The 17,883-nt window shown below is 44.1% G+C and overlaps 2 protein-coding genes across 2 annotated transcripts in view; one reads left to right on the plus strand and one right to left on the minus strand.

Annotated features, from left to right (window-relative positions):
* Window positions 1-394: 394 nt before the first annotated feature.
* stx11b.1 (syntaxin 11b, tandem duplicate 1) lies at window positions 395-6,615 on the minus strand (the record flags this gene model as incomplete). The annotated part of the gene is made up of 3 exons (XM_080524962.1): window positions 395-1,299; window positions 1,855-1,858; window positions 5,734-6,615. 3 exons carry the CDS (start codon window positions 6,613-6,615, stop codon window positions 395-397), a joined length of 1,791 nt encoding a protein of 596 aa, XP_080381088.1.
* Window positions 6,616-13,247: 6,632 nt separating this feature from the next.
* mthfd1l (methylenetetrahydrofolate dehydrogenase (NADP+ dependent) 1 like) overlaps window positions 13,248-17,883 on the plus strand; it is a gene marked incomplete at both ends in the record, with an annotated part of 54,921 nt that continues 50,285 nt past the window's right edge. Inside the window, 6 exons of the mRNA XM_080524972.1 lie at window positions 13,248-13,462; window positions 14,345-14,429; window positions 14,725-14,778; window positions 14,979-15,032; window positions 16,428-16,552; window positions 17,808-17,883. The exon at window positions 17,808-17,883 is cut by the window's right edge and continues 25 nt beyond it. Coding sequence (XP_080381098.1) covers window positions 13,248-13,462; window positions 14,345-14,429; window positions 14,725-14,778; window positions 14,979-15,032; window positions 16,428-16,552; window positions 17,808-17,883 — 609 coding nt within the window. The remainder of the gene's footprint in view (window positions 13,463-14,344; window positions 14,430-14,724; window positions 14,779-14,978; window positions 15,033-16,427; window positions 16,553-17,807) is intronic.

A 17,883-nucleotide genomic window follows, 5' to 3' on the forward strand; every position in this document is an offset into this window, starting at 1 on the left:
TCATATAATCTAAGGGAGAAGTTAGATAAGAAAAATCTGGAGGAGCCAGTTCATTCAGATCCAACTTGGGACATTCCTAGACGTGAACTTCTGCCTGAGTCACTTTGTGTATGCCATCTCTGGATTGAGGAAATACAAGCAATCCCCTGATTCATCGCAGACAGACACACACACGCTTTACTTCTGAGAATAGTGAAGACATCTGAGATAGTCAACAACATTGTTGCAACATTTACTGAACATTATAATACAATAGCTTTGTTCTAGCGAGAATCAACACTTTTCTTGATAACTTCAAACTTTTTATTGCACCCAATCCCATTTTACACATGTATAGAAATCACTACAGTTTGGAATAAATACACATTTATTGATTCAACCGACTAAAAAACCTTCATTCTGAAAATCTCCAGCATGGTAGACAAGGACAGCACTGTTGAAAAGGGTTCTTCCTCTTGTAGCGCAGCGCCGTCTTGATCTCCTCGTTGACTATGGCGATGTAGTTCGTTGTGTTGCACACATTAACCTCGATGTTATTCACCATGCAGCCCTGCTCTTCGACAAGTAAGGCCATCTGCATGAAGACATCGTGTAGCTGTCTCAGCCTGCCCTCCAGCTCCACCAGCTCCTTATGCCTGCCCTTGATTTCGCACAGCGCCCAGCGGGACGAGCGCCCGTCCGTCTGCAGGCTCAGGGACAGCTCCCCCCAGCCCTCGCCCCCCTTCTCCACCAGGGAGTCCAGCTGCTCCCCAGTCACCTCCCTCCCCATGATGGAGGCCTGTCTCTGGAGGCGCGTCCTGCACGTCTCCCTCTGCGCCTCCTCCGCCTCGTTGTAGTCGAACATGGCGTCGCGGAAGGCGCGGGACAGTGCGATGTGCTGGGTGCGGGCCACGCGGGCCACGGCGGCGTTGGGGCCGTGTTTCTCTTCCAGGTCACGGCTCTGCTCCCCCAGGGCTTGGAGTCTGGCGTGCAGGGCCTCGCCGTTCTGTTGTATCCCCCTGGAGATGGATTTGGAGTCATGTTTGATCATGGTTAACCGGCGCACAGTGGTACCGATGCGTTCGTTGTGTTTAACGAGCCGCTCCACGTCCAGGTGGAGGACGGAGATCTCCTTGCGTATGGAGTGAGCCTCCGCCAGGATGGCGTCCATGAGGGAAGGGCCCATGAACACCACAGCCTCCTGGGAGAACTCCACCTTGTCCACGTCATACTCTGGTCCATACAGGTCTGGCTCACTGTCGCCTTCCTCCTGCTCCTCACTAATGGTCTGCATGTCACACAGCCTGTCCCGCATCCTGCCTGCAAGAGAACATTGACATTACATTTTCGCCATTTAACAGACACGTTTATCCAAAAGGACTTAAAACAAATACATTTGACTAAGTAAGTGAATCATCTATCCATCAGTCATAGCAGGAAAAAGTAATCTATGCTCAGGCCAGGGGTAATAATGCTAGGAAGGAAGAATTAAGATTTTCTTTGTTCTTACAGTAGAGAAATTGTACAAGAGGGTAGAGGGGAAGTAGATGTCTCAGGAGGGACAGTTAAGGTGTAGCCTGAACAGACAGGTCTTCAGTCTACGGCAGAAGATAGTGAGTCTCTCTGCAGTCCTGACAGAGGACAAGGAGACACAGTTATTGTCTAATGAGCCAGGCCAATACTGTCATAATAAAAAGGTAAACATGATGCGTCTTTTATATTTGTCTATGACTCCCGGCTTTGGAAAAGGTAGCATTGAAGGATTTGTCTCAATTGAACATGTGACTTTGGGCGTGTGAGTGTGCTCTAAGCGTTTCCTGGCTCCAGATCATGCAGTTGATAACAGTGGACACAAAGGTGAGGTCTGAGGTGTACCAGTCTGGCAGGTTTCAGTATGAGCTTTAGGAGAGGCAGAAAACCCTTTATTTGTTGTTAGGAAAAAGTTATGTTGATATGTTAGAAAATGGATATCCATCCCATGATAAGTGGCACTGCTGAAAATTCACAGTATAGGAATAAACAACAGAACATTATGTACCAGGGCAAAAATCAACATGTCTTGCATAAATACAAATGTTTGTTCTCAAACGATGGGGACATTTGAAAGAATATGCAGATGTCATACATGGTTACTGTTGAGTGAAAACATAAATATTGGGATTTATTCAAGTATCTGGAGTAAAACCTGGGGGGTTTTCCATCAACGTCGCTAAAGAACAATCCAGGCTTATTATCTTGCTAGATTTATCAAAATAAGCCTGGATTTCCCTTTAGCGACGTTGATGGAATACCCCCCTGATCAAAGCTTAACTGTGATGGGTGAAAACCATCCAACATAGACATGGAGTTGGATAATCCAGCTACAATAATTGGTGGTTTGTATCACATGAGTGTCCTGTTTGTTTACAGTAAGAGAGTTGCAAATGGCTGCAGTACCAGGACATAATATCTGAGGAATGTAGACATGCTTCTAGACACAGGTTTTGAACAGGAACAAGGAAGTGTCCCGCATTTCCAGTGTTTTCTTTGTCTCAGCGATGTGGTGAAAATTAAATAAAAGACAGACTGTTGAAATCGGTTTATCATGGGCTCACCGGTTGTCTATAAGTTTGCTGAATATAGACAGAAGCAATGCCTTATTCTCAATAATTAACACTTTCTCTCCATCCTTCTTCCTCTCTCTCCCACACATTCTCCATCACTATATAGATTACATTTGAATGTGTTTCCTCATACCACACTGACAGATTAGCAGCTTCTTAAAAGTAAAAAAAAAAAAAATACCTAAACGGAGAAAGAATCTTTCAAGTGAATACACTATCCAGTAAAAATTACCATATAAAAAAAAGATGATGTAACATTAAAGTCATGTTTAACACCATACAGACAATTTCTACAAATTACAATGGTATGAATGAGACAAAAAAGACAAATGAATACTGATGCATTCAGCAGGTAGATTAGCTAGTTATTAATTGGTACAAATAAACATGCCCTCTCATTTTCCTTTGTAGGATGGTGATGTCTGTCAGACATGGTGATGTCTAGTCTTGGTGGTTTAAATGATGCCTCATCAGTGATTTTTAAAAAGCAAATATTGCCAAAGACTTGATCATTTGTGACACTGGACACAGTGGCTGAACGTTTAGTTTCCTTGAAGACTAGCTGCTATGTCTAAAAACATGTACAAACAAAATGTTTTGTTTTCAACAATATGGTTGAAATTCAACACTATGCTTGAAATGGAGAGTATGAAAGTTATCAATATTCAATCGCATAGTAAAGGTGTACATTAATGCATCTAATTACCAATAACCAATATAATGTTCAAGCATAGTGTGCAATCAACAATGTTGTGTGACTGTGAGGAAAAAAAGTTGATTAGACCTACCTGAAATGACTCCCAATAGTCTATTTGCTACATGGTCAGATCAATATGTTCCAATATGTTTAAAATGTTCAATAACTTACCGTTTTCTAAGACCCGATGTAACAATTTGTCACACTTGTTGCACTCTCCGGTCTGTTTAAACCGAGCATCTTCTCACTGCTCATGAAGAAAGTCGCGCAAGGCGTGGTTGGAGAGGTTGGCGTGGTTCCCCTCGCTGAGCGCACCGCTTATGACAGGTCGTTCAAAACGAGACTTTGTCTTACTTCATTACAAGGAAGACAGAAGTGGGAAGCCATAACTGAACATGATCGATTCCGATTTAAAACTACACGAACATGTTTCCTTCCGTGATAATAAATGTCTGGTATGACGCGCTCTGCGTAATCAGCGTCTTGGGCTTCAGGGGTTGAATGTGTGCTGTATGAGATTAGGCTTTCTGAACAAAAAGAGAGCCAGGTGATACGTATCGCCTAATTGCAGTAGCGAGAGCATTGCCACAATTTATGCGTTTGAGAGAGAGAGAGAGAGAGAGAGAGAGAGAGAGAGAGAGAGAGAGAGAGAGAGAGAGAGAGAGAGAGAGAGAGAGAGAGAGAGAGAGAGAGAGAGAGAGAGAGAGAGAGAGAGAGAGAGAGAGAGAGAGAGAGAGAGAGAGAGAGAGAGAGAGAGAGAGAGAGAGAGAGAGAGAGAGAGAGAGAGAGAGAGAGAGAGAACAGAGAGAGAACAGAGAGAGAGAGAGAGAACAGAGAACAGGGGATACCCGTTGGCCTAATGTCATGGTAAAGCGTGGTATAAAGTACAGTAGCCTACAGAGATCAGATCAGGTATTGTGATTTATGAGACTTTATTATGGAACCTGTGTGGATGTACAAGGTATGCTGCAGTCATTTTCATTTGATTCACAATCAACATTTAATTTAGAGGACAGTGGTTTATTGTTCAGACAGAATCATAACAAACCAAACATACATTACGGTAGTAGGCAGTGAGAAAACCATAGGGTTTCATATATTTAGAATACATCAAAGTACAGTACATTTAATTAAGGGCAAGACACTTCAGTTACATAGTCCTGGCCTGAGGAGTAGCAAGACTGGAGATACCTTGAAGCAAATAAGACCATTATTTAGCAGAATATACATTTTGCCATTGGTGTCCATCAATACATGGTGGATAAAAAAAGCCTCTCAAAGGCTTAATAGCCTTAAATGCTCTTGTCTCTTTATAATACAGAGTAAAACATTGTATCAAGGTCTTAAAAGATGCATGACTAGATGACTACATTTGCACAAAATGTTCAGATTGTTCCAGGAACCAGACCATCTACTTCCCTTAGGGAAGTTCCCTAACAACATTTGTATCATCTCAGTTTAAAGTGTTTCAGTGCATAGTCATGCTATGACATCACCTTTCTGACACTTAGGGCTTGAGTCCTATCTTGGGGTCCTTTTGACTGACATCTAAGCAAATCTCCCAATGACATCAATGTCTGATTTACAGAAGGGGTCCTGTATGAAATTACTGAATTTCAAATTCACAGGTGTGGATGGAAAACTGTGTGGGTTAACAGGTTTTAATGGAAAATCATGTACAGATGTCAAGATAGGATTCCACCAATATTCTAGCAGCCCTCACATAGGGCTTTCACACCGCCAAGGAACCGCTCCCGTTCTGGAACCTCCGAACCTTGGAGCTGTCTGGCGAACCAGTCCGCGTTCATACCAGTGTAACTGGAACCATCCGTCCATCAACCCATCAATCCATCAACGATGGGTGATGAAGGGGCAGGATAAACAAAAATGTCACAACAAGATGGCAGCTACTTCACTGGAAATGAGGATAATATCTTCCACGACAGTATCTAAACTACAGAAAATAAACGACAGAAAATAAACACTATTTTCTATTAAACAAAACAAAAGACCCCCTCTACACACGTTCTCTTACTAACCAGCTTCTCCATTACTGACACATGAGCATGTGAGGAAGATAAAGAGACTGATGAAACTTTTGATAAATATTTTGATCACTAACGATTAGATTTAAATTAAATTAGATTACATTTTGTCTCCTTCCTTCTTGCTGGTCTTTGCAGCCTAGAATATGACACACCCACTGATGACGTGACTGTTCTACGTTTTGGTTCCTGCTTGAGAACCACTATTTTCTGGTTCCCGCTGCGAACAAACTTTTCAGGCTCCGAACCTATTTATTTTCTGTCAGAACGTGCCGGCCGGTTCCAGACTTGGTTCGCAAATGCGAACCGGAATGGCTCCTTGGTGGTGTGAAAGCCCTAACAGTCACCCATATGGAGAGTCCCATCCCCCTATCTCTCCCTCATTCAGTCCCCCCCCCTCTCAGTCGACGCAGGGGAAGCAGCTGCAGAATATCTTCTTGAAGGGGTTGTTCTTGTTGTGGCGCTTGGCCCTGCTGAGTTTGACCAGGGCCTCCTGTATGTGCGCGTCCGTGGTCTGGACATTGGCCTGGATGGACGTTATCATGGAGCCTTGTTCCTCCACTAACAAGGCCACGTCCAGGAAGATCCCTTGGATGCTCTGGATGCGGCTCTCCAGCTCTAGCAGCTCCCGGTGCCGGCTCTCGATCTGGTTGAGCGCCGACCGTGCAGTCTTCCCCTCTGCCAGGATGTTCTCGCTGAAGACGTTCCACTGGCCCGTCTCGATCATCTCCTCCACCTCCTCGCCTGTCACGTCCCGCCCCACAATCTCCATCTGCCGCTGGATGTGCGCCTTGCAGGTCTCGCGGTGGCTCATCTCCGCCTCATTGTAGTCGAACATGACGTCGCGGAAGTTGTTGCTCAGGCAGGCGTACTGCGTCCGGGAGATGCGCGTCACCGCCGCGTTGGAGCCGTGCTCGGACTCCAGCTCCCGCCCCGCGGCGTCCATGTCCTTGAGCCGTGCCAGCACGCGCTCCGCACGGGCCTTGATGTCGGCGCCAATGGCGTTGGAGTCCTTCTTGATGATGCTCATGCGGTTGGTGCCTTGGAGCACGCGGGAGTTCTGCTCGCGGAGCCGCTTGACCTCCAGGCGGATGAGCTGGACCTCTCGGTGGACCACCTGGGACTGGGAGAAGATCTCCTCCAGGTCAGGGCTGTTGTCGAACACCACAGCCTCGTGAGGGAGCTCCTCTTCCAGGTCCACGTTGCTGAAGGAGTCGGCACTGGACTCGGCATACTCCATCTCCATGGGCTCCTCATGGCTGTCGGACAGCTCCTGCAATCTGTCCCTCATGGCTGGGTGAAGAGAGTAGAGGGGTTACAGATGTAACACACACACACACACACACACACACAACACGTACACAGACAAGCACAGAGCAAACTGTAACACACACACACACACACAAAACACGTACACAGACAAGCACAGAGCAAAGCCCTGGAAGGATATGAATCGATAGAATGTTGTGATGTGTTCCAGTGATAATCCACTCCGTTCCTGTCTAATGAAATAACAAAAAGGAAGAGACTGACAAGTTGTCACACCTGTTTTAGGATTCCTTTCTTTCTTCCTCCTGGTCTCACATACCCAGCACCATTAGCACGTTTGACTAGTTCTAAGCCACAAGCTGTGGGTGGCGTTTCTCACCGAACAAGTTTTCTTTACAGATTTTGTTTTGATCAGATTTGAGGTATTATGTAAAAGTGAGTTTTATATGCTTGACTATTAATCTATTTGGAGCATCAGATCATATAAATCCAAATAAATTCAAATACATTTGGAAAACATTTATTTGCATGATAGCCTACTAATATACTCTATAATTTAAATTAGTAAAAACAAAGCAGTGGGACTCAACCATGACTTGATTGCATTGTGGTGAAATATCCTGAAGTTTAAAGGTTAAATGAATGTAAAGAGAAAAAACAGACCACTAACATTGCTGTTGGCTACAATTCTGATTGGATGTCATTTAACCGTATTCCATGTCAATTGTCACATACACAGTTTATAAAAGCACCTACCTATTGAATGATGATTTACCAATATTATCATAAGGTTTCCTTCAAAATCAAGTTGTCCTGCACCATCCTATCCGACTTCAGCGCGACTTTTCCGGCAAGATGTGGTTGAGTTTGGTAGCGAAGTGGAAGAAGAGCCTAATGTCCCCACCTAGGCGTTGCAAGTCTTTGGAGTTAAACTGCCATTTGACTTTCTGGAGTTTAGATGATGAATTGCGCCACTGCCATGATGCGACAATGATGGTGTGACTTTGGAATGAAGCTGGGTGGGTTGAGCCGCGTGACACTATTTATTTACCTCCAGTCATGTCCATTGTCCAATCCAGATCCTTAAAACAGCCGTCCATCGGGTTTTCCAGCTCGCAAATGTATCATTGCTGGGAGGAGTGTTAACTTTAATGCGTATCAACAAGAGAATTGGGGATGAGTGAATGTCGAGCAGACCCCGGTCGACCGTACCTAATAAATGAATCTTGTTGTTATAAATCATTATCATACGTATCTGTTCTATATCCAGCCTAAAAACACATGTATATTCTTTAGCGTTTCCCTAAAGTGGTTTTGATTTGTGCCCGTTGTTGTTCTTTATGTCTTTTCTATATATGTCATTATGATTAGGCTATGTTATTGTGATTATATATATTGTGATTTTATTGCCTTTATTGTGATTGTAATCGATGTACAGCACTTTGGTCAGCGCAATATGTTTTAAATATGCTTTATAAATAAGGATGATTACAGTAGAGTAGAGTATGTGAATATTGGCGAAAGTTAAATTGTCTGTAGGTTTGTTATTGTTTTAGACGTATTACCTCTGTCACATTTAAATGAACTTAAAACAGTCGTCCATCGGGTTTTCCAGCTCGCTTTAAATAACCAAATGTATCATCGCTAGGAGGAGGGTTAATGGGTATCAACGAGACAGTCTTTTGGGGGATGAGTGAAAGTGTGAACGTCGAGCAGACCCCGGTCGACCTTACCAAAATAATAAATTAATCTTGTTTGCAAAATGTTATCAATCATTATCATACGTATCTGTTCTAGCGTTTCTCATTCAACCAAATTAGAATCCAAATGTTCAACCAAATTAGTCACATGCAGTAGGCCTGCAGATGTGTATGTTGTTTTAGACGTATTACCTCTGTCACGTTTAAATGAACTTAAACTTGATTGTAGAATCGCCAGCCGCTTTGTTTGCACCCTTATTTGACAACATTAAAAATAAAGAAATACTATTTCTCCCCACAGATTCTCCCTTGGTTGTCTTACGTTTCTCTTTCTGTTAATCCAGAGGTGAATAATGGACAAAAACTGCATCCCTCCACACAGTCCACGCTGTCCTCCAGCAGTTGTCAGAAGAGTTTTAACTAGGGGTCACACAGGAAATAATGATGTTTATGCACACTTATTGGCTAATATACAGATACTATGATGTACGATGCAGAATGTAAGTGGAGAACATTTTATTTATTATTATATTTAACTTGTTTAAATGTCATGATAAGCTTTTGGTGTATTGTTAATTACTATTCTCTCAATCACATTTAGTTGGGACCTGAAGGATATTTTTGTGCAAATTTGTGCAAAAGCACCAAATTTGGCCCAGATGTAGCTCAGAGTATGCTCTAATGATTTAGCCAGGGCGCCCGAGCCAACGACCACCAGGGTCGCCATGGCGGCCAAATCAATATGGCCGCCCTCTGAAAAAGGTTTCGGCTATAATAGTGCGGTGGCTTAAGACCATATTTGAAAATAATGGGGACGTGCCGGACAAAAGCACCACATTTTTTCCATGTGCTCTACATCACCATAGCTTTCAATTTTTGGTGGGAGCCACTTCATCAAGATGGCCGATGGCGGCCATCTTGGATTTCCAAGGTGGCCGCCATGTAAAATCTATAAGTGCAAATATCTCGGCTTCCAAGCCACTTAGAAGGTCAATCTTGGTGTCAAAATATACATTCTCTGGGTCAGGGAATGCATTAAAGCTATTGAGAATATCATTATGTGATATAAAAAAAAAATTGGACCACTGCACTGACTGAGGCTGGTATCGCATCCTCTGGCACAGCTGACTCTTTCCTCAAAGCATCCCACCTCACTAGGACAAGACATGCCCACCAAGTGAGCGCTCTGGCACTGGGGAAGCTGCAGCAGGATGCTTTCTTGGACATGGTGACTGAGGGACCACGTGATGAGAAGATCAAAGAAGCTTGGAGACAAGATATGATCACCAAGAGTCCAACATTCCAGTACTGGGATACCATCCTCAACTTGGAAATAATGGGTCTGATATTTGTACGTGCCCACAGAGAACAGGATTTCCCCCTCTATGTTGTGAGGTGCAGAGATCGGGATCCTGGAATATTATGAAAATGACTCATGATGAATGATGAATTATAACTTACGTGAGGAAGAAAATAGTAGTTGTACACGTTACTGTCCATCTTTATGACTTGCACACAAGCATGAAGTCACACTACTGTAAACAGCTTTTTAAAATTCAAATTCAAATTGTAACTGTCTTAGTTCACGAGGTCAAATTCAAATTGTAACTGTCTAAGTTCACGAGGTCTGGCCCTCCCACATGCTCCCCAACATTCAAAATGGGTCAATATTGGATTTTAAATGTTTTTTAAGTTATGGTAAAACTAATTTAAGGGAGCCGCCATCTTGGAAATATGCAAATTAGGGGTCCAGACACACCCAATTATAAATATAAGCATTCCAATGTGTTTCTAATGGCCAAGAAACATAAATAAGACACCAAGTTTTTATTTGAAGCTAATTTGGTTCAAAAGTTATAGCCAAAACCTTTTTCGGAGGGCGGCCATATTGATTTGGCCGCCATCAGTGGTCGCTGGCTCGGGCGCCCTGGCTAAATCATTAGTGCATACTCTGAGCTACATCTGGGCCAAATTCGGTGCTTTTGCACAAATTTGCACGAACATAGCCTCATATAGCCCTAAGGCCCCCCAACTAATTGACAATACGCCCTCTTCCTCATGTTTTTTTTTTTCTGCCAAAAACTCCCAATAGATCACCTGTCTAAATCCACCTTCAAACATTGTTGTTCTTTCCTTTCAATTAAAATATCTTTAGAGGACCTGAACGATGCCTCAGACAACAACTGACTGGGTAATGACAGTCACCACTGAGGTTCTTCTCCCCGCCATCTCAATCACCAAGTCTGCAAAACAGAGAGCGTCTTCCAGGACCAAGTCATCCTGCAGCAGGGTCGGCAGGGACTGCTACTGTCTGTGGTTGCACTGCCAAAGTCATCATCGGTACACAGAAACGTGCCCAAACTTGCAAGCTTCCCACCAGGTCAATCTGAGCCTGCGGGTCACCTCCTTAGACGAAGGAGGGGGGACGTATGTGAAGGTAGGACGCTTGGCGAATCAGGTGGTAGCGTGTGTTTTACAGGACCCTGACGTTTGTGGACCTCAGTCACCCAGAGACGGAGAGGTTCCTCTCAAACCTCCTACAGCAGGTGTCTCTGATCTGTGGTCCTGTCGGAGATCTGGTCACCGAGACCCCCTGAGACATTTCACCTGCTAAGGAAAACAAGTCTGGCAAGGGAAAGGTAATAGAACACTTGTAAACTGAAACAGAAATCTCATTGATGGAATATCTCTTTCCACTTTTACTGTGTTTTGTTACTATGGGGATAGGCTACTAACATGAGTTGTCTATTGTCCCTAATTTTCAGAGCTCCAAGAATTCAGGGACAACAGTTCAGGGTAAGTTCACACTCTTCTAATTAGCATTTAGCATATAGTTGGCATTACAAAAGCACAAGATAAATAATAAGGAGCTAGAGAATCATCATTTTAAGGAGCTAGAGAATGGAGAAGACCTTCCTGAATCTCCCACAGAAATAGCCTACAGTAGATGTGTTGTTGTTGAATATGAAGAGTTGTGATCTCTCTCTTGTCAATGTGCTGTTTCAGCAGACGCTCCAGCTGCAGAGAAGGCACAGAATCCTAGCTTTACACAGTGCGTCACTGCTGCCTTCTTACAGGCCTTCTGCTTTGGATGCTGCATGAAGGTCAAGCACTAATGAGATCATCTCAGCTGTATTTTACACCACATGTGTTCATGTCCATGCTTAAGAAATGGATGGACATTACTTTTGACCATGACACTTTTATCCAATGCGACTTAGAATTAGAGATTACAGAGACAGTCTCCCTGGAGTCATTTAGGGCTAAGTGCCTTACTCAAGGGCACACTAGTGGTTGTGTTTCCCGGTGGGATTTGAACTCATGATCATCTGATCACCAGGCCAACTCACTATCCACTAAGCCACCACTACCCCTATATATATCAAATTATTTTACAAGAAAATAAATGCGCTTCCTATTTGGTGAAAAGGTAAGTAATTGTATTCTATTTTATTCTAGATTGGGAGAAAGTTGTTCCCATGTCGGGGAACTCCTTTTTAAGTTAGAGGCATCTGTCCACCTTGGCTACACAAGTATGGCACCAACCAGCATCGCCTGCTGTGCCTGCAATAAAGTCTGTACCAAAAAGGTCGAGGCAGACATGGTGAAGCACATTAAGTTCAACACAGACAACGCAAAAAAGAAAGAGGGGCGTTGGGAAAAAAGTGGAGGGCAGTAGGCAAAAGAAGAACATCAACAACAGTTCCTTGAAATGTTGTTTGCCACTGGACACCTGCCATTGGTCTCAACACTGAAGGGTCCCGCAGTTTACCATTTTCATCCTCTCTGCAGATGGCCTGAAGCCACAGAACTCTTCTTTTACGTTTAAACCCCCTTTTGGGTGAAATTCAGCACAGAAAAGTGCCGGTGCCAAATTGGAAAAACTACTGTCATCATGCCTAAAAGCTACTGCGTCATATTTTGCGCGTCAAACAATAAAACAAATCCCAGTTTGCGATTTTCTTTACTTCCCCAAAGAGCGAAGGACAGTAGAAGAAGGGATCTGTGGCTTTAGTAGCTTGCCGCTCAACCATATACAGTATAATATACATAGAGGTGTAGTAGTTTTGCACTTTGCTGCCCTAGTGGCCATTGACTATTTGACTGAAGTGTGAATATGTTACATATACTAATAGCAACAAAAAGGTATGCAGTGCAGTGATTTGAGTTACACATGCAGAAAAACTAGACATTCACATATCACCACGATGCTATATAGTAGTATGCTCTTGCCCTGTTTTAACCCAAAGTGCTTGAAGGATAATTGATTTAACCCCAATTAAGTCATCAGTGATGCTCCTAATGTAAAACGTGAGGGCCCGCTGTTCCTGTGGCAGAATACTGAGATTGATAGAGGACCACCTGATTCACATGTGACCACATATAAAATAGGTCATTGCAGTCCAGTGACTTAGATTACAACTTTTACAAATGAATCCACACGCCCGCAGTGGCTTACAGTAATTAATGTGTATACCAAGTACTCTGAACACACACACACACACGCACGCACGCACGCACGCACACAAACACACACACACACACACACACACACACACACACACACACACACACACACGCGCGCACACACTCACACCTTTTTAACAATGGGCTCCTGGACTGAATAACCTTGAAATAAATTGGATTGGAGGAAAGGTGGGCTATATTGTTTGCATCTTTATTTTAAAAAAAAAATAGTTTAAGTTTTAAAGTTCTTTCAATCCAGCTCAACAATTTCTTCAATGTTGGGTGTTTTCTCAAGCACTTATGCCTATGGATGTGCTTTCATGTTCTAGAGTTCAAGGCTTCAAGCATCTGGTGGATGTCGCCAACGTGGGCGCGCATGCTCGTACCCCTGGCCGGTTCCTCTCCTCCTCCTCTTCCTATCGTACAATCTCAGGTTCGAGTCGCTCGCCAGCCAGGTATAACATCATCCAAGTCTATCAGAATCACCATGAGGCTATCTACACTTCGCCATGTGTGCCGCAGTCTCCCGACAGGGTCCGGACATCAGAGCCGAGTTGGAGCGAGAGTGTTCGGCTTGGGTCAGACGAGCAACTGGTTCATTCTCCGGACGAGTTCCACCAGCGGCTCGGCAGAAGCGGCGCTTACTTTGGGAAAACAGCTGAAGAAACATGAAGCCGGGCCTGAATACGAAAATAGTGTCAGGTAAATCGTTTTTCCATGACTTGTGTTTACAAACACAAGCATTTGATCAGTGAGTTTGGAGCCGATTCCTTTGTTTGTTTGTTTGTTTGTTTGTGTTTTCAAGAATTATTCAACACACAAAAATGGCATTAACCGTGAGCTTCTGATGTTTCAATAAGCATGAAGTAAATAGTAAATAGTTAGTTTGTAGTCTCATGGCGAAATTGCCATGTCATACGTATGTTGATGTATTTGCTTCCTGATTTCACTGGCAGCAGCTCCCCACGTGTGACCGCTGGAATCTTGTGAATGGGGGGGTAGGGTTAGGGCGGCTGATGTAATATTCCACTGCTAGTCGTAGTCCTTAGGCATGTCTGTCTCGCATAAGTGCAATATTGTAAGTCAAATGAACACATTTCTGGTAAAGGCATGGAATGTTTACGAAATACTGCTGAGAAGTTCTCTGTAGCCCATTTAGCCTACTTCCTAGTAGCAATGTTTACACTGGTTGCCATATATAGGTCAGTGTTACACTGCCCCCCCACCACACACACACACACACACACACACACACACACACACACACACACACACACACACACACACACACACACACACACACAGACACACCTTTAGTGTAGAGACGCTGCAACGTGGCATAACACCCCATTAGTCATTTTATCTGTTTCGAGAGAGATTTGTTGTGTGTGTGTGTGTGTGTGTGTGTGTGTGTGTGTGTGTGTTGGGGCGGGGGGGGGGGGGGGGTTCTGAAGAATTATGTGCTGAAGGGGCAATTTCACACAAGAATTAGAAAGTTGCCTCCATTGCCTTTAGGGATTTTGGGAAATATGTGGCCTTTAGTGTGGATGACTGAGTTTCGCTGACTCAGGTTTTCTTTTGCAGAGAGGTTGTTCAAAGGACCAAAGAGGAGATGGCAGCCTTGCAGAAAGGACACCCTGCACTCAACCCTGTGCTGGCCATCATACAGGTAGTCAGAGACTTAAAGTCAACTTTATTAGATCTTCAGGAGCACTGTAATCTCTCCATGTCAACAAAGCATAAATGGCCTTAAAGACCCTGATCTTCCTTTTAACTGCACTTGGACCCAATTTCTGGGGCTGTAGAATGTTAAATGAGGACTGATACTCTCTCTCTCTCTCTCTCTCTCTCTCTCTCTCTCTCTCTCTCTCTCTCTCTCTCTCTCTCTCTCTCTCTCTGTGTGTGTGTCTGTGTGTGTGTTTGTTTGTGTTTGTTTCTCATTGCTTTGTATTCTTGTCTAAAAGGCAGGTGATGATGACAACAGTTTATTGGAGATCAATAAGAAGATGGCTGGAATGGTAGGTGTTAAGTGTCTCTCTTGCTCTCTTTCTCTCCCTCTTTCTTTTCTCTCTCTCTTTCTTTTCTCTCTCTCTCTCTCTCTCTCTCTCTCTCTCTCTCTCTCTCTCTCTCTCTCTCCTCTTTTACTCTGACACTTCTAAGTCAACTGTGAAATTTGCACTGTTTGTTTGTACTTGCTAATGAAACCCTGTTTCCACAGATTGGCCTGAATGTGACTCAAATTTGTTTACCCAGAGAATGCACTGAAGATGAGGTGAGTGGAACTGGCCAATCCCTGCATGAATTCCCAATGCAATCCAACAACGCTCACTGTGATTGGACACATCGTTGGCCACTGGCTGTTACCACTCTCCAACCCTTCCTTGCGAGTCACAAGCTTTGTTGTTCTCTGCAGAACTTTTGTCTTTACCAGTATCAGCTTGAATCACTTCCATTACACAGCATTGTTTGCAACATTATGTCAATCAGAATTTGTCATAACCTAAATTTTTGGAGCTTCCCTTCTATAGAAGATACACCAGTATGGAATACACAAACAATGGGAATGTCCTTTGTCGCTGTCTCTGTGTTTTTTCTGTTTTATCTGTCTGACTTTCTTTCTGTAAAATCTGTAAAGCGTCTTTGGGTTTGTGAAAGGCGCTATATAAAACCAAGATATTATTATTATTAACTAGTGTGTAATGGAAGCTGCCTGACTCAGCTGTGCGTCCTGGTATGTCCTCTTCCTCGTAGGCTATTACAGGTCCTGTTTGTAGTGGGGGATATCCCTGGAAATAGCTCCAGACTTAGAGTAGATGTATGGAATTCCTCAACTGACAGTGTGATGTATGACCACGGCCTGAGGAGACCTCTGAAATATCTGCTGCTCTACTTTCAAAGTGTGTGTTCGTGTCTGTGCTTCCCTCTCTTTTTCTGCATCTCTCACACACACACACACACACACACACACACACACACACACACACACACACACACACACATGGCTTGCTCTCTTTTGCTATATTGCTATCTCTCATAGCCATCGAGTCTTTGCCATTACTCTCTATAATTTTTTAACTAACCCCCCCCCCCCCTTTCACTCTCTCTCTCTCACTCACTCACTCTCTCTCTCTCTATCTCTATCTCTATCTCTCACTCTCTCACTCTCTCTCTCTCTCTCTCTCTCTCTCTCTCTCTCTCTCTCTCTCTCTCTCTCTCTCTCTCTCTCTCTCTCTCTCTCTCTCTCTCTCTCTCTCTCTCAGGTGAGCGGAGGTCACCCTCTGTGTTGACTGTAGGGCTGCAGATGCCATAATGCATATCTTTTTATTATAGGTTGTAGGTTATTCTGTTGTTGTTACTGATTGCCAGGAGAGTAAACCCTCTTACACTAGGTTGCTGGTTAAAAGGCAAGAATGACAGTGGTCCTATTTTCACCACCCACCTGTGTCGGAGACTATAAAGGCTAATGTGTATGTGGGCAGATCTGACCTTTTGATTTTTTTCCCACACTTGTTGATTGTCAACATGAAACATGATGCAACTGAAAAGTTAGCCAGTGTCACTTCAGTCATTGACAAGGGGGATGATCAGAATTACGTCAAACTGAAATCAACTACTCTCTCTCTCTCTCTCTCTCTCCCCCCCCCCCCCCCCCCCATCTCCACCCTAGATCATAGAGGAGGTGTTAAAGCTAAACGATGACCCCGGGGTGCATGGGGTCTATCTGCACCTCCCCCCTGTCTCCCTCTCAAGTAGGGTACTCGACGCCCTCAAACCAGAGAAGGACGTGGACGGGTAGGAGACCAGAGAGGGTGGGGGGGGATGTGGACGGACAGACGGATGGGTGGGGGGGGGGGCGATTGCCTAGAGTGCCAAGGCTTACAAAGGGGAGGAATGACAATGGGAGGCTGACCAGGTTATGTCATATGTAGCAGGGGATGTGTTATCTACCCCGCCCCCCCTCCCGTGCTGGTATGTGCATGTCAATGGAGTGTTAAATCCATGCCATGCTGCCTCGAATTTGGCCCAAATCAAGACATGCTGCAGGACATTAGGAGCCCAGCATGGAGAAACGTGACCCACAGAAGGGCAATGAGGAAGGGATATTGGATTAACCATTTAACGGTGACAAGAGTTTCCCTATTTACACCTCTGTTAAGCCCTAGAACATGAATGGTGTTATGGTCATTGATGGATTGTAACTAACTGCACCACAACCAAACTATATTTTATGTATAGAGATTTTGTTTTAGTATTATTATTTATATACACACATTATTATTATTTATTATTTATATACACACACACACACACATATTTGTAATTTAGCAGACTCTTTGACCCAAAGCAACTTAAATTAAGTATATTTGTCTACATAAGTACATCAGTCATCATAAAACCTTCGATAAGAAAAAGTGCCATCGTCAGTCACAGTACTGGAGGAAAACAAGTATTATTATTTTTTCGGTAATGTATAATAGGATGGGGAGAACTCCCTCCATTAACATAGCTAAAGGAAAATCCAGGCTTATTTTTGCTAAGTCTTGCGAGACCTGCCCGGATTTTCCTTTAGTGACATTGATGGAACACCCCCCTGGTGTATGATGTTATTTGTTTCCTGGAGTGATCGTAGAGAAGCAACCCCACATGTCTCTTCATATGTGTTAGCCTTTAGATTTCAGTGTGTACCCTGACGTGTGTGTGTCCTGTGTGTGTCCTGTGTCCTTTGTGTGTCCTGCGTGTGTCCTGTGTGTGTGTGTGTGTCTGTCCGGTGTCTGCACGGTGTGTGTCCTGTGTTTGTCCTGTGTGTGTGTCCTGTGTGTGTGTCCTGCGTGTGTCCTGTGTGTGTGTGTCTGTCCGGTGTCTGCACGGTGTGTGTCCTGTGTGTGTGTCCTGTGTGTGTCCTGTGTGTGTCCTGCGTGTGTCCTGCGTGTGTGTGTGTCCGTCTGGTGTGTGTCCTGTGTGTGACTCCTGTGTGTCTCCTGTGTGTGTGTGTCCTATGTGTGTGTCCTGTGTGTGTCCTGTGTGTGTCCGTCCTGTGCTACCGTAGGGTGTCAGATCTGAATGTGGGGCGGCTGGTCCGAGGGGATGAGAGTCAGGGCTTCGTGCCCCCCCTGGCCAACGCT

The sequence above is a fragment of the Nansenia antarctica genome (genome assembly GCF_963989245.1).
Source record: "Nansenia antarctica genome assembly, chromosome: 1".
Lineage (NCBI taxonomy): Eukaryota > Metazoa > Chordata > Actinopteri > Argentiniformes > Microstomatidae > Nansenia > Nansenia antarctica.